Here is a 22,837-nt window from a genome sequence, read left to right on the forward strand (position 1 = left end):
ATACTCAGCATTAATTATTTTAAATGATCAAAAGTAGTTTACAATGGGGAAATGACGGATTGTAGTTTTTTCAAATCAAAAAGCTGGTTCTTTACCCTCGCTTAGCCCTCTTCTTGAACTACACTTCCCAAGAAGCAGCTTTAGTCGCGGTTTTTGACAAGCGGCCGGCGCGGTTTGTCTTTCCCAGTTCAGCAGCTGTTGTTAGCTAACATTAGATGGTAGCTACGGTGACAGGATGGGTGTATCGGACCTGCACTCTGACAAAAATACGGGTATGTAGATATATTCTTGTATATACTAGACAGACAGGAGGTGGTCAATGTTTTGGTTCGGTGTTGTGTTTATTAGTTACTAGTTATCGTTGGCTGGCAACCGTCACCTTCGAATCCACCTCAGCATCCAACCCAGCCGCGTTTTTTTTTTTTAATCTCTTGGATCCAACCACAGACAAAATACTAAAGACTTTCCATGGTTTTGGATGCAAGAGTTTTTCAATCTTTGTGGTAAATGCAATTTAAACAACCAGGAGCTACGAGTGACCATTGTGACACTAGCTAGAGATGTATTCTTTCTCAGCTGCGACATATTGGGACTACAGCAACTTCTACATAACGATAGTGTCTATGAAGGGGTTTTATACGAGAACCAAGCAAGCATGATATTTAACAATAGCATCAGTTTGAAGAAGTAAGCTAGAGGAAGAGCCTGTGACGACTTCCGGTTTTCAGAATAGACAAATCGCATTTGTGTAACAAAAATAAATTTAGTTTAGTGACATTTAATTTAAATATGGCTGATTAAAAAAAAGACGGTTTAAAGCCTTAATTTAAAGCCAAAATGTTTTATATAAGGTAGAATACACTACATTTAAGAAGTATATATATATATATAAAGTATATATAAGTATATATATATGTGTATATATATATATATATATATATATATATATATATATATATATATATATATATATTTATATATATATATTGCTACTACGAGTGTCCTCTGGAAACTGACTCTGATAAATCAACAAAATCTACAAAACAGTAAAACCTTTAGACTGATGTTTGACAGTACTCGGATGCTGAATTAATAGATGTAACAGGATCATTTATGTTTTTAATATTAATTGTAGAAGAAGCTGGATATTATTTTGTATAATTTCACAAAAATTAGTAACACCTGACAATTAAGCCTCCTTTGTTTTAATGTGGAACATTTGTCTCCAAGCTTCAGTCCCCTATGGACACCTGTTGAGGGCACACACCCCCTATATAAGAGTTTTTCCCGCCTCACCTCTTCCCTATTGTTCCGTGTACTCTGTGGGAGAGGTGAGCCACAGCGAGGTCTACTTTTAATTTCACAATTTGGTTGTATACTTTAATGTCAATTAATTTGTGTCGGGGGCTCCACATATGTATCAGCAGTTGACGGAGGATTTTGTATTGCACTTTCTGTTGTCAGGTATGTTGTATTTGTGCCCCTTTTGTTCCGTGTACTCTGTGGGAGAGGGGGCTCCACATATGTATCAGCAGTTGATGGAGGATTTTGTATTGCACTTTCTGTTTTCAGTTACCAGAATAAACGGAGATAGCCTCCAGAGCTGAACACGGTGTGGGTCACCCAAATTCAACACAACGCAAACGACACGATTCAACCGGTTACATAGACATTTGTGTTTTGCAGAACAATATTTTCTGCAAAACACACAATAGTAGATCCCACTTCCAGCAGTTCAGAGGTGCCTTTAAGTGTGGATCAAAGTCATACAAGAAATGTGATTTCTGCTCTCTGTGGGTTTGGGTGTCTACACTACATCTGGTATGGCAAAAATCTTGAACTCAGGGCAATATGGCAATATATGGTAATGTTGGAATGATAGAAACTCAAAATGACAGTAATTCTATTTAAAACAAAACAAAAAAAACTTTGAAGTAAATACTTATTGTTCAAAGAGAACCTAATAAGCAACTTGGCATTACACAAAATGTTACAGCTGAATACTGGCTTTTTTTTTTATTATTATTATTTTGCATCGATGTGGCAGCAATATGATTCTTATTATATATTAATAACAACCCAAATACTGAACATACTTCATTCATACACCTGCTTTCTTAAGGCCTTTTTCAAGGGAAATATTCTTATACACACACGCAACTGACTATTCAGTTCACTAGATGGTGTTACAGGGTTTCTGTGAATCCAAAGTTTTCCAGACATGAGCGAAGCTGTTGCTCAGGTACTCTAATCTTATGAAGATGGCGTCACTTGTGAGCATCAAAAATGTTTTGTTTTTTTTGTCATTTTTGTTTTTTACATTTTATCTATTTCCATTCAGGAGCTGTGGTGGATCTGTCAGCTCGGGGTTTGCAAAAACTAGATCCCACTTTCACCTGCTCTGAAGACACTTACACTGTCATCCTGGATGGCAACCACATCATGAAATTGGACCATCTGGAAAGGACCCCATGGCTACAGCAGGTGCTTAAACTATTTTTGTGCCATGCTCATGTTTGACCAGCTATTTGTGAATGTATATCATGTTCATTGACTTGTTTTTGCATTTTGCTGGATTTTTCTCATCTTTAGCTTTCCGTTGCCAGCAACCGTCTGGTTAGAATGATGGGTGTGTCTCAGCTGACACACTTGAGGGTTCTTAATCTTCCCAATAACAGCATCGGGTACATTGAAGGCCTACGAGATTTGCAAAACCTGGAGTGGCTCAACTTGTCTGGCAATAACATTAAGGTAAAGCGATAAGGGAGTGTCCTATATTACTATATTTCCTATAATAGAGTGATAATATTGTCTTTTTGCAATGTTTTGTAAACTCTTTTTTTGCAATGAAGGTCATTGAGCAACTCAACCACTGCGTGTCCCTTCAACATTTGGATCTGTCCGACAATAACATATCCAGCATTGGGGATCTCAGCAAACTGGTCGCATTAAAGGTGAGCGCTAGAGCCTTGAAGATTTGTAGAAGGAACAACAGAAACAAAAGTAGTTGTCCTCTGTTGCTGATTGATTTCTTTCATTGATTTTTTTTCCAAGACACTTTTACTCCATGGGAACAGCATTACAACTCTACGCACTGTTCCTGCTCACCTTCCTGCTCATTTATCCATCCTCTCCCTAGCAGAAAATGAGATAAGGGATCTTAATGAGGTATCATTTTCTCTACTTATTACACAAGCACTAAAAACTTTTTGATGTTTTTCGTTGAAGTACTATATTAAATCTTTTTTTGTTTTGTTTTTTCTAATCATGGCGCAGGTGTTGTATCTTGCATCGTTCCACAACCTGGAGCAGATGTCCATTATGAGCAACCCCTGTGTTATGGCCACGCCCTCGTTGCCAGGTTTTGATTATCGTCCATACATCATGAGTTGGTCCCTGAACCTAAAGGTTCTGGATGGCTACATCGTGTCACAGAAGGAAGCGTATGTGCATTTCTATTCTGTTTGTTATTTGTGACGAATCATGCAGATCTGAACCTAAAATGTTCAAAGTTAACAGTTTGCGTCTCTCACAATGACAGTCTCAGAGCCGAGTGGCTCTACAGTCAGGGCAAGGGCCGTTCCTATCGGCCGGGGCAGCATGTTCAGCTTGTGCAGTACCTGGCAACAGTTTGTCCTCTGACGTCGTCGCCAGCCCTGGAGACGGCAGAGGACGCAAAACTGGAGAAGATCCTCAGTAAGCAGAGGTAGGAAACTTTTGCTTTGCAGACCAATCAATCAATCAATCAATCAATCAATCAATCAATCAAACACGGTGTGGATTATTTGCTGGTCACAAAAAGCAAACAAAGCTCTAACAAGGTGTCCAATGATTTTGGACAGACTATTTAGCTGTTACTTCAAAACAAGCAAACCTCTTCAACAAACAATTTGATCAATTTTTTTAGCCTCTAACCCTATGCTGTACATCATTTGGTCTCCATCATAGGTTACATCAACGGCAGCTGCTGGAGGAGAGCCGAGGGGGTTGTCACAGCCCGCCGCGTCCAACACATCTAGATGTGAGTGGCCACAGTCCACCACAAGTAGCGCTGGAGGAGGATGCTAGAGAAGTAAAGAAGACCAGTCCCCCTGCTCAAGGTATGAGGGATGTTGTCCTTTTGGACATCATGTAAATATGTAGAATTGTTTCCAGTGGTGAATCTGTCGTAACGTACGTCTTCTTTCGTGCAGAGCCAGTCAAACAGATCAATACGTGGGTGGGTGACGATTCCCCCCATGCGCCGCTGTCAACCGTTTGCAACCAGAGGCAGGTAGAGGAGCACATCTTCCTGGAGGACGTGCAGACGGATGAGGAGAAGCTCAGCAGCAGCATGCTATCCTCAGAATCCACCTTTCTTCCGTTTGCATCTGACCTGACGCCTCAGATAATTAACTCCGACAGCGAGGATGAGACGGAAACATTCGAACCGGACTCCTTGGCTCCCAAGTGGCCAACAAAACCCAAGGAATCGAGTAAAAATAAGGTTCACCACCCTCCCACCCAAGATAAACAAACCAAGGTCGTGGAAAAAGTATTTTCTAGTGTCCTCACTACCTCAGCAGCGCTGGAAATCGACGCTACCACACCTCATAATCAGCCGGAAACACACTCTGACTCTGCTAAAGCAAAGGTAGAACAAGCCCCCAAACCGGGAGAAGTGGACATCGGTGAACTTAATCCAACTGAGGCCAACAAGGCAGCAGTGAAAATCCAGTCGTGGTGGAGGGGGCAACACACGCGTTGTTGTCACCCAATGGCCAGAGAGGTGCGCAGTGAAATCCGCCTGCGCAGGATGCAAGAACACATCCTGTTTTTGACTGAAAAGTGTGACAGGTAACATAGCAAACATTTTACTCCTGTCAGAAAAAGATGGAAATGTTTATGTTTTTGGTTACCTTAAATTTTAAAAGAGGATGCTCCAATTTGAAGTGTGAAAGCAAAGAAATAGAAAATGGAATTTCTTTTTGTAGTAAATTTGAATTGTGAAAAGTGACATTAAGATTTGTTACCAGGTTGCAGCAGCACAATGAAGAAGAGCGGTTGCAAAGGCTGGTTCAAGAAGAAGCTGTCAAGTTCCTGTGGACACAGGTCAGGGTTGTTTATTATTACACAACTTTCTTTGCCTTTTTATGTATTCACATGCTGACATTAGCATTTCCATCACAGTTTTTCGCAAAATAAAAGCAAAACTTCAAAAATACAATTGCAATTTGCGAGCATTTTCGTAAATCTCGCGGCACGTAATTCCATTTTGTGTACTTCTAGGGGTAATGGAAACACAGCTATTGCCTTGTTAGTAAACAATCAAAGGTAGAAGTAAAAGAGGAAATGGTCGTTCTACTCATAAATCTGTTATAAAAGCGTAACCATTTCGATTTACTGGAATGTAGTGTTATTACATAAGCCCCCCTTGTCCTTGCAGGCATTTACTGTAACCTCTTGTTTTTTTCTTTGCAGCTGCAGTCCATGCAGCAGTGGAAGCAGTCTGTGGAGGAGAAGCTGGCCAGCGTCACTCAGGCTCTGACCCCAGTCCAGAGCTCAGAACCGGGACCGTGTGTATCTTCCCCGCCTATCCCATCGGGTATGACGAACCCGCGGCATACAGGCGTCTCCTTCCCAGACTCGGGCTTCCAGTCAACCTGTGATCAGCAGGGGGCGCCGGAGGACAGCTTCCTGAGCAGTGGGACGATCGACTCATTGAAGACGGTGCGAGCTTTGAGCCCAGCTCAGAGCGACGGCGTGGACAGCGAGGACTGCAGCCTACTGGAGAAGTATTTGTCGTCGGTACAGCAGAGGGAGGAGGAAGAGGAGGACGTGGTCAGCGACAGAACAGAAACGCCCCAACCTTTGTCACCCGCGTTGCCCAGCGAATCGACACCAACCAACTCTCCCGCACAGAGGCTGCCGCATCAAATCAGATGAGCAGAGTAGAGAGGAAAACACTCAACCTGTGACTGTCTGCATTCTTCAGATGCATATATAGAAACAACAACATGCATACAAAGTGCCACTGACTGTACTGTCCTGAGGTTTTGCTAGTCTAGAGACTCATCTAACACATGCACTCATCTTGATTGGTAACCCAGTCCCTAAAGGTCCATACTCTTATGTTTTCTTGGGAAAACCATTGTGTGAGAGGATCTCGAATGTATGGCTACTTTTTTTTTTTTATTATTATTTAATTAAAAAAAAATGTATACAACCATTTTGCATAAAGCAAGAACACTGTTCATCATAAACAAAAATACATAATATCCTAACAGTTTCTGTCAAGACTACATTTGATTGTATTGTCTGAAAACGTTGTTGCGTCTATCTGCTCTATGTGTAAATAAATATGTAACTTGTTTCCTAGTACCATTGGTTTCATCAGAAGGGGATTTTGGGCGTTTTTGGGTTTCCATCAGACACATTTCATTGTCATTTTTAATTGACATACTGTACATGCACATGCAATGTAGCTTTTATATCAATAAAAAATAAATAATGAATAAACATATAAAAAGTATGATCTTGGGTAGTTTTTGGTTAGATACGAGTGGACACTTTAGGGTCATAAATTACAAATTTTGAGATGTATGAGGATTCAAATTTGACCCGTTTTAAAACCCATAAATAGCCGTGATGACTGAAAGTATTATGAACCTTGTATGGGATTTTTTTTTTTTTTTTTGAGGACTACATATGTATGCGTATGGTTAGCCACTAGTATTGTGTCTGCCTCACACACGAAAAAAAATTATATATTTTTTTGTATCTATTATTATTATTATTATTATTATTATTATTATTATTATTATTATTATTATTATTATTATTACAACGGAAGGGTCTGTGTGTGTCTTCGTTACACGGACGCGTTTCCGTTGCACGTACACCGATGATGTAGCGGTGCGTGGGGACGCCCAGCCGCGGCAACCGGGCCAGCCTTTAAAGCCGACGTTATCAGTTCCCAAGCTGCCTAGTCATTATCACACTCATCTCCCTCCGCTGCCAAGGAGCGTCGTCGCCACGACAAGATGCCACTCGGCGGGCCGAAATAAAATGTAAGTAAAATAAAAAACACACAATAGGGGGCGGGGGCGGGCGGTGCTCTTAAGTGCGTTAAAGCACCGATCTGCGCTGCCGATCTGCACAGATCGACGGTTTCCGCCGCCGCCGCCTCCCGCTAGCCCCCCTTGCGTCATTGCAGTCGTTCGTTTGATTTCATTCGCCGTGACGTTGTAAGAATAAAATAGAAGCGCATCGTTTCAGATGGTTGTTCATCGTTCAACGTTTTTTCTTTTTCTGCAAGACATTTCGATGGAGTTGTGCGGGCTCGGCTGCAGCCCATCACCCAGCTGCTTATGAAAGGATGTTAAGCTCCGCCCCCTCACTGGAAGATCTTGTTTTTGAGGTGGGGGGCGACAGGGGGAGCGAAGTGTAATAGTTTATGGATAGGGACTGAAAATGAAAATTGAGGTTAGATTTGACTTATTGTGAGAAGCGCCGCTTGACTGTGAAAACCATCCATCGCTCTGCAAAAATCACTCAGGGTAATATATATCTTCATGTATTATAGTAAATTATGCGGTTGAATAATAAAGACAAATCCTCTTTGTCCACATCAGGATCTGATGCTGCTGGGCAAAATGATCCCATTACTACTGAGCGAACCAGTGTCTGATCATGGGAGACAAAAGGAGGCTACAATGTCCCGGAATCTCTCCAGATACGCCCTCATTTTCTTGCTCCTCGCTCTGTCTGGCCTCATCTTCCTGCTACGCAACATCCGCTCCGTGGAGGTGAGAGATCCAAGTCGGTTACTCTTGAAAACCAGCACAGACACGACGTCAGTCACTGGTCTGATTGGCCCTTTTTCCTTGTTATCTCAGAGCTGGAACTGTCACACCGTGTCAACCATCCACCAGCTCCAGAGCAGAATCCAGTCGTCCCTCATTTCCAGCAATCTGCCTAAATTTCATCACAACCACACCTTCTGCAGCCAGCTGGGCCAGATGCCTTCGCCTGAGGACGAACTGGAGGAGCGCTACCTCCTGGACACCATCGCCTGGCCGGGGCATGTGCCTCGCGCAGCCACCACGGCCCTGCCCCTGAGCAGCGACCCCAGCCACAGCCTCTTCACCATCCTCCCTACTCAGGGAGGGAGGCAGTGGCACGTGGGTGACGTGCTGGAGGTCCTGGTCCAAATGCACGACTTTCACGGTCGACCCAAGCGCCACGGCGGCGATTTCCTGTTGGCGCGGCTGCACTCGCCGGAGCTGGGCGCGGGCGTCGCGGGCAAGGTGCTGGACCACCACAATGGCTTTTACTCGGCCTTGTTCCCGCTGCTCTGGGTGGGGACGGCGCTGGTGGAAGTGTCCATGGTGCACTCCAGCGAGGCGGTCGCCGTGCTGCAACGGCTGAGGGAGGAGCGGTCCGACCGGGTGTTCTTCCAGAGCCTGTTCCGCTTGGGCTCCATGTCAGAGACCACGGTGTGCAACATGTGCCTGCCCCCACATCAGCCGCTGTGCAACTACACGGACCTCTCCACCGGCGAGCCCTGGTACTGCTACAAGCCCAAGATGCTCAGCTGCGACACCAGAATCAACCACGCCAAGGGAGGCTATCTCAAACACCTCATCTCCAACAAAGAGGCACTGCTCTTCCAGAGGTTTGTGTCTTTAAAGGTCCAGTGTGTAGGTTTTTTAAGGAGCGGCTGTGCCTCAGTTGATAGAGTGGGTTGTGCAATGATCAAAGTGTTGCTGGTTTGAATCCCGGCTCTAACTGTCTAACTGTCTACATGTCGTAGTGTCCTTCAGCAAGATACTGAACCCTAAATTGCTCCCAATGGAGCAATTCACCTTGCATGGCAGCAGCCAGTCATTGTTGTATGAATGTGTGTGGGTATGGATGAATGAGAGGCCACTGTCAACTGCTTTCATCCTTTTTTGCCATTGACTATTTTCAAGGAAGCCTTGCATTTAAAGGAAGTTGTGCCTGGCAGCGCGATTTGTATTAAGGCCACTGTCAGTCAGGCTTCCTTGAATAACAGGCTTCCTTGAAAAATGGCGGCACAAGATGGCAGTGAACTAGGAGCAAGACCATTGTTCTATTTAAATTCTTATATCTATTTGAGATCTGTTCCAAGGTTAGCAAAACTAAATTACTTTTACGGTACAGCGAGTTTTGTTGGATCGCCTTATTTTCTTGTATCGTGCTGACAGTCCGCGTGTTTGCTGAATGAAGACTTTGAGGAGAAGAAAGTTGATTTCAGTATAAATTTAGTAGCAAGCTTCAGTATATCAGTGGACAGAGAACTTGCACAGTATGTTTTTGCACGCACACATTTTGGCTCATATGTTCATTGCTTGTTATCTAGTCATTTATCAATGGTTGTATAGCTGGCAAAGCAAACAGGCAAAACATGATTATGCTATTCATTCATTCATTCATCTTCTATACCCGCTTATTCCTATTCAGGGTCACGGGGGTCTGCAGGAGCCTATCCCAGCTGTCTTAGGGCGAAGCCAGGGTGACACCCTGGACAAGTCGCCAGTTCATCGCAGGGCATGATTATGCTATTGTTATATGATAATCTAATATTATCCCATCAGTTTACACTTTTATTATTATGTATTCATGGGGAGTATGTTAAACTTTTACCAATACAAAAACCATAAATCTTAAAAATTTTACACACTGGACCTTTAACCTTCTTGAAAATGCTATGTAACCTGACCATCTTTTGTTTTTGTTTTTTTTTTTCTCTTAGCGGCGTGAATCTCAAAGTTCCAGTTCACTCTTCGGGAAGAGAGAGTATCACTGTGCTGCCGCCCCGGATAGGTAGAGTGCAGCTGCAGCGCTGAGCCACATCTATCATTTCATCAGCATCCACCTCCATTTCAAATTTATCCCCATTGTTGCTCTGCTGTTCTGCCAGACAAGGCTGAGAGGGAAGGAAGCAGCGGCAAATCCGAAACCGCTCAGCTGGAAACATCCGGGTATTATTACAAAGACGTCTGGAGGCCGCTGAGTGGTGTGGCGCTCCGACAGTTCAACGATTCGTCGGCCGTGACCCAGTGCTTAAAGGACAAAGTCATCAACATCTATGGCGACTCCACGGCGCGACAGTGGTTTGAGTATCTCATTGCTTTTGTGCCAGGTGAAGTTCACGCTGCAGTGTTGCTGAGATAGACACAGTCAAAAAATCTCCAACAACGACTATGGCAGGCTGGGCTTTCCATAACTCAAAAAAAAGACATTGCTGCAAAACTGGAAGGAAGACAAATGAGAAATACTGGAGGCAGCTGGGAGAATAGCTGATGATTAAAAGATTAGAGTGGATTCTGCAGTTGTGGCTGCTCATGATCATTACTCACTACTTCTCACCACTACTATTTTCACAAGTTTCAATTTACTCCAGACTAACTTTGGCCAGACTTTAAGTTCAGCATTCATTTGGCATCGCAGCCTTCAGTCAATTTTTCAACAATCAGTGCTTTACTTGAGTATTTCTTTTTAGTTTTGCTCCCTACATTTGAACACAAATATCTGTGCTTTTTACTTTTTACATTGGATGTTCCTTCGGGTATTGGGTTGTATTTCCATCCCTCTGTATTTTACCTAGCCTTGCTTACTATGCTGTCTCCCACCATCCCCAGAGCTGAAGGAGTTCAACCTGCACAGTCCTAAGAACGTGGGGCCCTTCATGGCGGTGGACAGCACCCACAACATCCTCCTGAAGTACCGCTGCCACGGTCCACCCATCCGCTTCTCCACTGTCCTCTCCAGCCAGATGCGCTACGTCTCCAACGAGCTGGACGCGCTGGTCGGGGGCCCCGACACCGTCGTGGTCCTCAGCGTTTGGGCCCACTTCAGCACCTTCCCCTTGGAGGTGTACATCCGCCGACTGCGTCACATCCGACAGGCGGTGGTGCGGCTGCTGGACCGAGCGCCGGGCACCTTGGTGGTGATCCGCACGGCCAACCTGCAGGCGCTGGACCAGGACGTGAGCCTGTACAACAGCGACTGGTACTCGCTGCAGCTGGACCAGGTGCTCAGGACCATGTTCAACGGGCTGGACGTGCTGTTGGTGGACGCGTGGCAGATGACTCTGGCGCACCACTTCCCCCACGCGCTCCATCCGCGTCCCACCATCATCAAGAACATGGTGGACCTGCTCTTGTCGTACATCTGCCACCAGAGTCCGAAGAGCTAGCGGAGGCAGGGGAGACGGTGAGCGCGCTTTTCGAAGGAGGCCGTAAAGATTACTGTGCGAGTTTGACACTTGAAGTGTTCTCCAAAGCTGTTCACCCTTTAAAACTGGACAAACTGCCAGACGTCTGATTACGAATCCGTGTTTACCCGCCTGTTCGACGTCTGTCCGAAAGAGAAGAAAAAGCTTTGGCCCAGTGAACATAACTGCCAGTCTGTATTCTATGACCAAAGTCTTGTGCTTGTGTGTGAGGAATTGTTTTGTCGTTTTAACCTTTTGCCAGCTTTATGTTCATATTTATTCCTTTTATCTATTTATTTTGTTAGTTTTGCCAAAGCACATTTCCTGTCCTCAGCCTTGTCACTGTTTCCGAGCCGAGTTTTATAGTAGTTATCGCTGGCAGAGGCATAAAATGCAGCTCCTCCTACCCCACCCATTGTTACTGAAGTCAAACCAAAAGCCTCACTGTAACCCACAGGTTCCTACCATGGGTAAAAAAAAAAAAAGAAGAAGAAGGAGAAAAAAAGTTCTATATTTTGTGATGGAATGCCACTTTTAATTGTCTGTCATGTCATGCAGGTAGTGACGTGTGTATGTTGGATCTGAAGCTTGAATACTTTTTCTATTTTTAAAAATTTTAAACTAAACATTTTTTAAATCAAGATAATCTGAGTCCATCCACCAGCCCATCCATCCAGGGCCGGCCCAAGCCTCCATGGGACCCTAAGCAAAATTTGATTTTGGGGCCCTCTATTTCCGCCAGTATTGATTGTTGATCATTCACACACCTACAATGAGTTCAATGCAGCTCTGGCAGTGTTGTTTCCATCCTATTGACGGCCATGTTTTTACACATGTTTGTATTACACGTTGAAATTATGCTGTTGCTGTATCTCCAAAGGTAAAATAATCAGAAACCTAAGCAAAGGATAGCACATCCAGCTACAAGAATGTCCTGGGGTTGATTTACACAACATTGCAAGTGATAAAGCACAAAGCGAGGTACAGAGGCATTCGGAATCACTAGGTCTACATCAGCAGCTGCACTCTGTTGAAAGTGTGTTTTTTGTACAATAATATATCTTTGATCATATAGAAATCATCATTTATACATGGAAAAAAAAAATTTTTTTTTGGTTGTTTTATTTTTTTTGATTGCTTTTGGGGGCCCCCTAGTGGCCTTGGGGTCCTAAGCCGTCGCTTACTTCGCTTATGCCTTGGGTAAGCTCTGCATCCATCCATCCATCCATCCATCCATCTGCAAAAAACCATTCATGCTTGCACTTTCAGACCTTTCAAAGGTCTAACCACTGCACCATTGCTTTTCATATAACATGATGTCAAGTTCTATTAATTTCAATATATATACGTATGTCCAAGAGTTGATTTACCACGATGGGGTTAATGGCGAGTGTTGTAGCCGTCGGGTTTGTCATCGTCAGCCTGGAAAATGTGCCTCTTCTTCTTATTCTGTCTTATTGCGCTGACCACACATGCACAGACGCGTCATAACTATCACGCTTTGCTGTCTTTAAATGTAGCATGTGCTTTTCTAATGTCTGACAAGGAGCCTGACTGTGTGACGGGAAGCCATTATCATATCATGAGCTGAATCATATTTAGGACCGCTGGAGCACTGAGAATATATCCGTGACATATTTGCATTGATGATACTTGTCAGGTACTAACTTTTAATCATGTGCTGTTCATGCTTTTTTTTCCCCTCAAGATCTTTTTCTGATCTCAAAGCCTTTTTGTATTGTTCAATAAACTGATAAAACAAAAGAAGCACTGTGAGTCAGTCTCATTCTCCACACTCCAACCACCCCAGGCACGATTTGTGCTCACCATGCCGCTCATCTGTGCAAGTCTCACCATTTCTATGTGGACGCTAAACAACAACACCACCAATGCTTCGCATACTTTCAGGTTTTCTTTGCCCATTTTCATCTCCCGGGCTGCTATATGTACCAGAACTGTAGGAAATAAGGAATTAGGATGTATGTTTTATGAAGACTAAACAGGAATCAGTGCCACAGCTTCACTAATGTCTCTATTGATAGAAGAATACTTGCTTGCACTTACTACTGAGCAGCCTTCACAGCACTACCGGAGTGAAGCCTTTAAGACGCTCTGACATAAAGGAAATTAAAATGATCACACTCCTCATTTTGTTAACTTTATTTACAAAGTTTCACCATCCCTTTTTTAAAACTTTAAGCATATCTCAGTACTAAAGCTTGGAGTGCCCATAGTCCCGCAGGAGCAAATAAAACAGTTCAGTTAACTTTGGCAAAAAAACACAACGAGAGTAGAACTTTTTTTTTTTTTTACAAAATTAAATGACAAAACACAGACGCACGCACATAATCTACAATCCTTCTTGTTGGCGTCACTCAACAATCCATCCTAAGGAACACACGATGCACACTGAGAGATGCTCAGAGGCATTCGGGATTCTTTTCAGGTCAGTTTGCAGGTCAATAACATGTTCGGACTAGTACTAGGAGTGTCAAATATGATAAGCAGCCACTGGGATACAACATATATCGAGGTTTTAAGTCCTGGCAAGAGCGTCTCTCACTCTGCTAGGCTTCTAGAGGCGTGTCTCATGGTCACTTGTCTTTATGAAAGGGAGAATTGTGCGTTTCTCTGAGTTCCTGCTTTGTTTTTTAACCTCCCACATTAATAGAAAAAAAATTTCTACTGGTAAATGGAGTGAAACAAGTGTAGCTGCATTTTAAAGTAGCTTGTTTCTCAAAGAATACCGACATGTTTTTCAAAACTTAAAACGGACCTTCATTTTTTTTGGGTGGTTGAAACTGATGGTACCACAGAAAGAAGAGATTCTAACAACAGTTCATGATTGAAAAACGGGAACAAACGGCATCTAAATCAGAGTGATCACTTTCCATCTGGTATTTCAAAAGAAAATAAAGAAACAAACTTAAGAAAAAAACGACAACAAACAAATATAACAAAGCAGAAAGGCAAGAATGGACTCTGCAGCAGCCTGTTGAGTCTGACCAGAGGTCAGCGGGATCACACGTCCTGGACGTCCATGGCCTCCTGCGGCCAGGCGTACGTGTCCAGAGTGAAGGAGTCGTAGTCGGGGCTGTAGATGTGAGACAGCACAAAGGCCTCCTTGTCTTTGGGCTCAGGATATACAGACGCAATGTTGTGTCTGTACGCATAGTTGACGAGCTGGCAGGGAAGGAACAGAAGGGAAAACACATTCATAAGCCACGCAGAAATATCACACCATCATATTTGAGTTTTCCAGATGGGGGTCCACCAATCATGATTTAACAAAATACACCCAATATCACCTCATGAGAAAACTTAATAAATACTACATGGAATTAAAGCATCATCAGAATAAACAGGTAATATTATGGCTCAAATATTAAAAACAGAATAATTGTAATTTAAATTTCTGATTCAATCTACCTTGACGGCGATCTTGAAGGAAACCTCTCTGATGGTGCTGAGCGGAGGATAGAGTCTTCCCTCTGCCAAGTGCTCCTCTGTCACCATGTCAGCTATCGACTGAGACACAAGCAAAGAAATGGCGTTGGCATGAGAAAAATCAAAAACTTGAGACGTCGAGGAGCAGTCGAACGGCAAAACTCAGTGCCGTTTACGCGTCTTACCTCCGCCGAGGTGAGGAAGACGTCGTCCGATATGTGGCGCACGCCGCAGGCGATGACGCCCAGAGCCACTCCAGGGAACACGTAGGCGTTGTTTCCCTGGCCGGGGTAAAAGGTGCGTCCGTCGGCCAGCACCACCTTGTCAAACGGACTCCCGCTGGCAAAGATGCCCCGACCCTGGAGGAGAGGAAGGACTCATGAGGGTTTCTTCTCATGTCGTCAACATAGATAAATAGACGATTCCTCGGCGCCCCTGATGAATAATGTCTATAATTCCAGCGCTTTAAGCTGCAGAGACAGCAGTGCGGTGATTGGTACCTCGGTCAGCGTGTAGCACTGCTCAGCTGTGCACTCGGCCTTGCTGGTGGGATTACTCAGGGCGAAGATGATGGGCCTCTCGTTGAATGACGCCATGTCTTTGATGATCTTCTCGGTGAACGCTCCGGCAATCGCAGCCACTCCTGGGTTTTCAGAAGAGAGGAGAGAGAGAAACGCAAAGAGTCAAATCTAAACTGACCACCAAGCAACTATCCACATTTTTTTAATCAACTTTTTTTACTGTGTTTCCTTTCCTTCCCCCTTAATTTTAACCATATGTTTTAATTTTGATTTTCTGGGAGAGGCGGTTTTCCTCAACTCTTCAAGAATGACTGTATGAAGATCAGATGAAAATTGCACATTTTCCAAACACCGTTATCAACATCACTTTGATTTCTGAGACGGATTTACCAATGATGGCGGTGGGTTTGATGGTGTGGACAACCTCCTCCAGGGTCTTCAGGTGCGGGTGATCGTGTGCAAACTCCTCTTTTTCGTGGTTCAGGTGACTTCTTCCCTAAAAATTAGCAATCATAATAATAAAAAAAAAAAAACAACTTATAAAATAAGCGTAGGAGTGTATGTCTAACATAGGGGTATGTTGGAAGACATACTCTACCTTCACTATGAGACCTTTAGAGTCCACCATCCAGATCCTCTTGGCGGCTTCCTCCTTGCTGAGGCCTTCCTTGGCCATGGCCATGATGAGCAGGTGGGCGATACCAAGAGCCGCCTGTGAGACACAATTACAATACAAATTAATAGTGATTACATTTCTCTGAAAAATGCCACTCTTCTGTTTTGGTTAATGTATACTTGGACATTTTCACAGTGGCCTCACCTCCCCCGCCCCCTGGAAAACAAACGTGTGGTCTGTGAGTTTGTTCTTGGTGATCTTCAAAGCGGCCAAGACCCCGGCAACGGCTACCGACGCCGTGCCTTGATGGGAGGAGAAACGACAGGGAGGATAAATCAACAGATTTATTTTCATCGAAACCAAGGCGAAACGTTTTTAAAAGCAGGAGGCTCTGCGGTTGTTTTACGCACCTTGGATGTCGTCGTTGAACGTGCAGTAACGGTTCCTGTACTTGTTGAGGATGCGAAAGGCGTTGCTGTTGGCAAAATCCTCGAACTGGACCAGGCAGTTCATGCCGTACCTGCAGGACGGCAGCGACGGTTAGACCACAGGGGGGGAAAAAAGTAGGAACTCACCATCTATTCTAGCGTTTGAGCTCACTTCTCCGTCACCGCCTGCATGAACTCGTCCACCAACTCGTCGTACTCCTTCCCTCGGATCCTTTTGTGCTTGAGTCCAATGTACAGGGGGTCATCCAGCAGTGCCTGGGTCAGAAATGTAATCCGTCATATACAGTGCAAAGGGCTCGCCTTGTATTCTGGCTTGAGATGTGATCATCTCAAGCCAGATGTTCCGCTCGCTCTCACCTGGTTGTCAGTGCCGACATCCAGCAGCACGGGGAGACACTGCTGAGGATTAACACCCCCGCAGGCTGTGTAGAGCGCCAGCTTCCCCACGGGAATGCCCATCCCATAACTTCCCAAGTCGCCCAGGCCCAGGATTCGCTCCCCGTCCGTCACCACGACGGCCTGGAAGGAGATGCGAGGGTTAATAAAGTGAGTGACAAGCTGGTCGTGTGCTTGTGTGTGTTTTTTTCGGGCGTACTTTTATGTTTTCTACAGGCCAGGAGTTGAGCATGGTGGCGATGTGACCTCTGTCATGAATGGTGATGAAGAGCCCACTGTGAAAAACAATCACAGGTTTGGTGCTAATGGCACAGATCAAACACTGAGATCATAATCTTTGAAGCATCGGCATTTCAGACGAATTTGTATGGATAGTCCACCACACTTTCTGCAGAAAGCAGCCATTAAAGTTTCTTAAATCACTATTACACCTCTGTCTTCTACTTAATTGCACATTTGGGAGCATCAAGTTGATCAGCAGGAGTGAAACAACGAGCTATTGACACTATTATAAAAAAGAAATCAGATAAACGCCAATGCAAACAGTGCTACACGACAAGCAGCGCAGCCGCAGCGCGGACGCAGCGCGGACGCAGCGCGGACGCAGCGCGGACGCAGCGCGGACGATATCATAATCTTCTCCTACCGTGGCCTCCTGAAGGCCAGCCCATACTGCTGGCAGGCCAGGCCCACGGTGGGCGTGTACACAATGGGCATGAACTTCTCGGTGTCAGAGGTCAGCAGGCGGTAGAAGAGCTTCTCGTTGCGGTCCTGCAGGGTCATCAGCAGGATGTACCTGACAACGGAGAGAGAGAAGAAGAGCCGTTGAGACTCGACAAGATCAGGTCGCAGGCGTGCAGAAGCTCACAACAGGAAGCACCTTAATAGCTATGTTTACATGGACACAAATAATCGGAATGAAGGTCCAATCAGATTAAAAATGCTTCATGTAAACATGTCAATTGGAATTCTGATTAAACGCTTGGTGCGTGTGTACGCACGTCAAGATCGGATCATTTTATTCAGTGTCCATGTAAGCAGTGGATTTGGAATTTACGATCAACCAAGGTTTTAGATCGTTGGAGAAATGTGCGCATGTAAACATGGCTATTAACAACTAATAACAATTTTTTTTTGAGAAAACAGCAACACAACGTATTATCAGGCACCGGGCTAAGTGTTGCGAGTTCTCTCACTTGTCCAGCGGGTTGACGCGCGTTTCATAGCTCTTCATCACACGCAGCACTTGCACGTCCTGCGAGAGGAAGCAGGGCGGCAGCAGGCCGTGGATGCCCAGTTGCAAGCGCTCCTCCAGGGTGAAGGCCATTCCCTGCAGGGTGAAAGAGGAGCCACTATTTAACCAAAGAAAAAAATGCAAAACACACTCCCACACACACACCCAACTAAACGCTGTGAGTCAAACACTGGAAAATGGTGATTCATACATGAGTCATCGAGGTCAACATGGTGCACAGGGAAAACCAAATTGCAGTGGTCTTCTTGATATTTTTTCTCTCTGTAATAACTTGCAGTGTTTTTTCCCGCTTTTCATTTCATTTCATAATCCTCATAAGAACCCCCTGCTACATTTGGCCCTACTTGGTAAAGCAGCATTCCCTCCCTGCAGCGACCAGTCTCCTGCTAGTGCAACTACAGTGCAACGCTAGGGTTTATTTATTCTGTCCAATGGTGACGGAGCCTGAACTCACTCCCCTGGCAGCTCCACTTCTCACTTCCTCGTCCCGGCCTTTATCGCTGTAAACATTTCCCCTTATTTTTTTGCACAGCGCAGCAACCGCTGACTTTGAAGGCGACAACGAAACCCCCAAAAACTCAGTGTGATTTAGCCCAATGACCACTTTTCATTGCGAAATGTTGTTCCGATACATTTATCCACACTGCAGGTACGCAGTGAAATGAGATAGTGGCAGGTGTCCGGTTGCTAATAGTGCTCTCGGCCCCTCCAAACATGATGTCAAGAGTTTTTCCACATGCTGGATGCCTTCCCATCGGAGATATCTGGAACACTCCAGAGGTTATTTCAAGGAGATGGTTTGACCTGCTGGCTTGCTGGCTGATACAATAGTTTATTAACTGACAGGCAGGCGAGCCTTCGAAGAGTAATCCACCAGCAACAGACACAGATGGAAACGCATCTAAAACGCCGACAACTGTCACTGCTGTAGGGCCCCTAGAGCCTAACCTCCACCCGAATGTCAAAAACCTTGGGGTTATTTTCGACCCTGCTCTTTGTTTTGACAAACAAATTAGCTCCGTGGTGAAGGGCTGTTTTTTTTTTTCCATCTGCGCCACATCACCAAGCTGAAACCATTCCTGTCACTGAACCACCTCAAATGCTCGGATTTCATCCCGACTGGACTGTTGTAACGCCCTATATGTCGGTCTCAGCCAATCGTCCCTATCCCGCCTGCAGCTGGTGCGGAATGCGGCCGCTAGGGTCGTGACCAACACCAAATCAAGGGAGAGCATTACTACCCCTGTCCTGGCATCACTACACTGGCTGCCAGTCAGGTTCAGGGTGGAGTTCAAAATTCTTTAGCTCACCTATAAAGCTCTCAATGGCTTGGCCCCACCATACCTGGTTGATCTCCTTCACCCTCTGGCCTACACCAGACCTCTCAGGTCCTCCTCCAAGCAGCTCTTGGCTGTCCCACGAACTCCACTCAAGGGAAAAGGTGATAGAGCGTTCTCGGTGGCTGCTCCCAAGCTATGGAACGCATTACCTAGTTTTATCAGGTTCTCGCCCTCTGTTGAGTCTTTTAAAGCTAACCTTAAAACTCTCCTGTTCTCTCGCGCTTCTAAGTGTCCTTAAACTGCTTTTACAACTCTTTTGTTCACTGTTTAGTACTGCTTATAATCTTTTTTATTTGATTTAACTTGTTTTTTTGTTTCTGTTGGTTTTAATCTCTGTACAGCACTTTGTACTCAACTTTGCTGTTTTAAAATGTACTTTATGAATAAAATTAATTTCATTCATTTTCCATATGAATGAAAATGAAATTGCTGTGGACAAAGCTTAACACAGCTCAGTGGAAGCAGAAAAAGAGGCCCTGAAGTAATCTTGTCCAGATGAAACTCCTCTGTGATGATGAAGCCGGTCCAGACTGTATCTGTCGGAGATAAAGACAGAGGGTGCAACTCCACCGAGTTGTCCAAACTGCAATAAATTCTATCTCTGTCATGAACCCGAGTCTGAATCATATCATGTAGAACGCCCGCTATCTAATTGATCATAATTTTATATGGTCTGAGTGTACTTCTATCTATCTGACATGGAAGGATCGCTGGTGTCAGCAGAAAGTGAGAGGTTGGGAAAAAAGGCGCAGAGATCCAAACTTCCTCTTCAAAATAGACACAAACAAATATTCAAAGACTTCATGGTAATTTTGGCTGAGTTGAAGATGTTTTTGGAGCCAGAGCCGTGGCCGAACAGTGCAAAACCTAAATGTTTAAAGTTAATACACGTACAATACAATGCGCGGCAAATGCAAGTTTTATAGCCTGGTGACTGTGAACTTTGGGTCGCTTGCAATCAAATGTTCAGGTTCAACATCGACTGAATGAATTCTCACTCGTTTTTTTTTAATTGTCTTTTCTTTTTAATGTTGAGAGTCGAACTCGCCACTTTCCCTGAGTTGAGCAAGGGGGGGGCACTCAAATCACAACTGCAAATGTTAGTCTCTGCTGACACAGATTGGGGAAGGAAATGTCACATTTGACAAGTCGAAAATTAATCCAGCACCCAGATATGTCTCAATCAGGGGCTTTTTTTCCACAGTGCCAGAAAACTATGCTGAAACTTGGAAGTGAATGTCAATCATAAAAGGATCAACCGGTTTCACAGAGCAGACCTTGGGGTGTGTCTGGGGAGCTGCCCCACCTGATCAAAAGCCACCAGATAAGTCTAAAGTGTTTACCGCTGCATCTACAGCTCAAAAGTCGTAGGTGCTGCTGGCTAGACTCGACCCAAATGTTTAATTTTCCCCAAATTGAAACTGTCGCAGCAAGTTAACACGTAAGATTACAAAAAGAGCACAAATGCAATCAAAAGAGTCGCCAGAATTCCAACAGATAACACAGCCAGTAAGGTGACAGCTGGAGGTGGAGGTGGAAGTGGGCGGTCCTCATCCCGGAACCGGCTGTGGGTATGTCGCTGTTCTGGCCAATCAAAGCGAGCGTCCGAGCTCTCACCTTGTTTAGTTGTGGGTTTCTGATGATGTCATAGCCCCGCTTCTTCGTTTTGACGCTGCTCTTGGAGCTCGGCCCGGAGTGGCAGACTCTCACAGCCTGGGCGGAGGCTGCGAGTCCCGCCGCGGGATGAGCAGTAGGGTGCCCGGCGAGGAGGTTCGCTCCGCCGGCGGTGGCGGCCGCCGTGCACCTGCACAGCGACAGCGCGGCTCTTCCTGGGAGGGAGCTCATGCTGCGGGGGGACAGACACACAGTGGGTCAAATGTACACACATGCACAAGTCATCTCACAGGCCAGGGGAAGGGCGAGCGAAGCTGTGACCTCGAACAGGCGGCGATGCCTGGAATAGATCGACTGGGTCTCAACCATGTAAACAACCTGACGTGACCTCACTCGTGTCGCATTACTACGGGTTACAATGATAAACAAAACTGAATTTGTTGAAGAGGAAATACTAAATAAAGATTTTTATTTTTATTTTTTTTTTAAAAGAAATGCAATAAATCAATGATTGACAATATCAACCAATATGCCGCGGTCAAAAGCCAGCCGTTTGCAGCCGCATCTTCCCGGTGTAGCTAGCTTTAGCTGCGCCGGTGTTGTGTCCCTAATTGTTTCCGATTTAACAGTTTTCCTTGCCGAACAGCTGCAGATGTGCTGTGCCACCGTCAGCAGATTCGACATAAATTCACAAACATGCACATCATATTACCGACGATTTCAGAGTCGCAGCTTACATCTACCAAAGCCAATATGCTTCTGTAAATGAGCGCTACGTGCTAGTGAAACTTAAAAATAAATAAAAATAAATAAATAAAGAAAATATGAAATAAACAATTTTGCGTCGAGTTGGACTCGACCTTCCTCCAACAAAAAAAATCATGGAATTTATGTCGAATCTGCTGACGGCGGTGCAGCTATTCGGCAAGGAAACCAGTTAAATCGGAAACCAGTTGGGACACAACACCGGGTACCTTTTACTACAACTACTGAAGAATGGGACTGAAGCGAGTTAGCACTAGTATTAAACAAAACAACTGGATTTATTCTTACCTTAAAACTGAGATAAAGCTGCTGTTGCACTGGCTTCTGTCTTCATGCGAGAGGTTAGTGTGGGCGTCGGGAGTAGATGCTGCTGAGGCCAGGCAGTGCTGATGGTGGACGACCAGCAGCTGATTGTAGATCTTCTGCTCAGAAGAACACTATTCACTTCCTCGGTCGGTGATTCTTGTCTGGTGCCGCGGCCGCCAATCAGACGGCGGCATGTCGGGCTCGGAGGAGGGCCAAAGCAAACCCTGCGCGTTATGATTCAGCAGGCTCCATCTTCAGCCCCAACATGGAAAAGACAACAAACCGGACCGGTCTGAACCCGTAGACATTATTCACGGTCGCAGCAGAGTAAACGGGTGGAGCCAAGAGTACCAGCGGCTCGGTTCTGGAATCTTTTTCGATAACAATTGAATGAAATGAATGAAAACCTAATTATCCCCCGCCCCCCTGTAGCTTACTTTATTTTGTATTTTGCTTCCGAAGGCTACCGCCTTGATATTTTTACTTATTATTTTTTTTTTTTTAATTTTCCTTTAAAGATTTCTGATCAAGGACAAAAACAATCCAGTCTCCTGTGGCATGCAAAACTACAAGCCAGCTGTCAATTTCCTATAAATGGATTTCACACTATTGCGCCCCCCCCATGCAGTCGTTCCTATTCATCAGCGGTTATGCAGCTGTAAAAATAGCTTCAACTTCTTTCTTCACATCGAAAAGCCAGTTCTGGTGCCCTCTGCTGGACAAGTCGTTGTCAGCCTCTTGTTATCTTCCGGACAGGAATTCCCGTTTAAAGCCCCATGGCATGGGACCCATGCAATAGCTACGTTAATACAAATGTTTCTGATGGTTATAATTTGCATTCTGCGTGTCAGAGAAGCACTCTTATTAGACAAAAAACAAAACAAAACAAAACATATTTTGCCCTCTT

At 44.8% G+C, this 22,837-nt stretch overlaps 3 protein-coding genes across 4 annotated transcripts; 2 read left to right on the forward strand and 1 right to left on the reverse strand.

Moving 5' to 3' along the window:
* The first annotated feature begins 92 nt into the window (after positions 1-92).
* On the forward strand, positions 93-6,357 carry cep97 (centrosomal protein 97). 2 transcript variants are annotated; one of them, XM_076014539.1, is made up of 11 exons: positions 93-272; positions 2,342-2,484; positions 2,593-2,751; positions 2,853-2,954; positions 3,055-3,168; positions 3,277-3,443; positions 3,542-3,706; positions 3,949-4,100; positions 4,194-4,836; positions 5,016-5,091; positions 5,461-6,357. In XM_076014539.1, exons 1-11 carry the CDS (start codon positions 236-238, stop codon positions 5,923-5,925), a joined length of 2,223 nt encoding a protein of 740 aa, XP_075870654.1. In that variant the 5' UTR covers positions 93-235; the 3' UTR covers positions 5,926-6,357. The 2 variants fall into 2 exon arrangements, with proteins under 2 accessions (XP_075870654.1, XP_075870655.1); XM_076014540.1 differs by lacking the exon at positions 93-272 and adding an exon at positions 1,768-1,864.
* Positions 6,358-6,862: 505 nt separating this feature from the next.
* Positions 6,863-11,292, forward strand: nxpe3 (neurexophilin and PC-esterase domain family, member 3). Its single transcript, XM_076014634.1, has 7 exons — positions 6,863-7,049; positions 7,298-7,399; positions 7,614-7,787; positions 7,878-8,656; positions 9,758-9,828; positions 9,926-10,147; positions 10,647-11,292. The coding sequence occupies exons 2-7, from the start codon at positions 7,358-7,360 to the stop codon at positions 11,201-11,203; spliced, it is 1,845 nt and encodes a 614-aa protein (XP_075870749.1). The 5' UTR covers positions 6,863-7,049; positions 7,298-7,357; the 3' UTR covers positions 11,204-11,292.
* Positions 11,293-13,365: 2,073 nt separating this feature from the next.
* On the reverse strand, positions 13,366-22,176 carry me3 (malic enzyme 3, NADP(+)-dependent, mitochondrial). Its single transcript, XM_076014601.1, has 15 exons — positions 21,913-22,176; positions 20,863-21,091; positions 17,847-17,980; positions 17,297-17,446; positions 16,850-16,925; positions 16,612-16,773; positions 16,406-16,509; positions 16,216-16,325; positions 16,010-16,107; positions 15,788-15,901; positions 15,580-15,685; positions 15,169-15,311; positions 14,854-15,027; positions 14,651-14,749; positions 13,366-14,404 (listed from the first exon to the last, which is right to left on the reverse strand). The coding sequence occupies exons 2-15, from the start codon at positions 21,088-21,090 to the stop codon at positions 14,243-14,245; spliced, it is 1,860 nt and encodes a 619-aa protein (XP_075870716.1). The 5' UTR covers position 21,091; positions 21,913-22,176; the 3' UTR covers positions 13,366-14,242.
* Between the last annotated feature and the right edge of the window lie 661 nt (positions 22,177-22,837).

The sequence above is a fragment of the Nelusetta ayraudi genome, unplaced genomic scaffold, assembly GCF_046127955.1.
Source record: "Nelusetta ayraudi isolate G7.1 ecotype Tasmania unplaced genomic scaffold, CSIRO-AGI_Nayr_v1 ptg000169l, whole genome shotgun sequence".
Taxonomy (NCBI): domain Eukaryota; kingdom Metazoa; phylum Chordata; class Actinopteri; order Tetraodontiformes; family Monacanthidae; genus Nelusetta; species Nelusetta ayraudi.

Coding starts and splice junctions, on each gene's coding strand:
- cep97 (XM_076014539.1), top strand. CDS start 236: ATGGGTGTATCGGACCTGCACTCTGACAAAAATACGG. Junction 3,169..3,276: donor AGATAAGGGATCTTAATGAG/GTATCATTTTCT, acceptor ATCATGGCGCAG/GTGTTGTATCTTGCATCGTT. Junction 3,707..3,948: donor AAGATCCTCAGTAAGCAGAG/GTAGGAAACTTT, acceptor TCTCCATCATAG/GTTACATCAACGGCAGCTGC.
- nxpe3 (XM_076014634.1), top strand. CDS start 7,358: ATGTTAAGCTCCGCCCCCTCACTGGAAGATCTTGTTTTTGAG. Junction 7,400..7,613: donor TGGAAGATCTTGTTTTTGAG/GTGGGGGGCGAC, acceptor TGTCCACATCAG/GATCTGATGCTGCTGGGCAA. Junction 8,657..9,757: donor GAGGCACTGCTCTTCCAGAG/GTTTGTGTCTTT, acceptor TTTTTCTCTTAG/CGGCGTGAATCTCAAAGTTC.
- me3 (XM_076014601.1), bottom strand. CDS start 21,090: ATGAGCTCCCTCCCAGGAAGAGCCGCGCTGTCGCTGTGCAGGTGCACG. Junction 17,981..20,862: donor GAAACCCACAACTAAACAAG/GTGAGAGCTCGG, acceptor TTCACCCTGCAG/GGAATGGCCTTCACCCTGGA. Junction 14,405..14,650: donor CCTTCAAGATCGCCGTCAAG/GTAGATTGAATC, acceptor CTTCCCTGCCAG/CTCGTCAACTATGCGTACAG.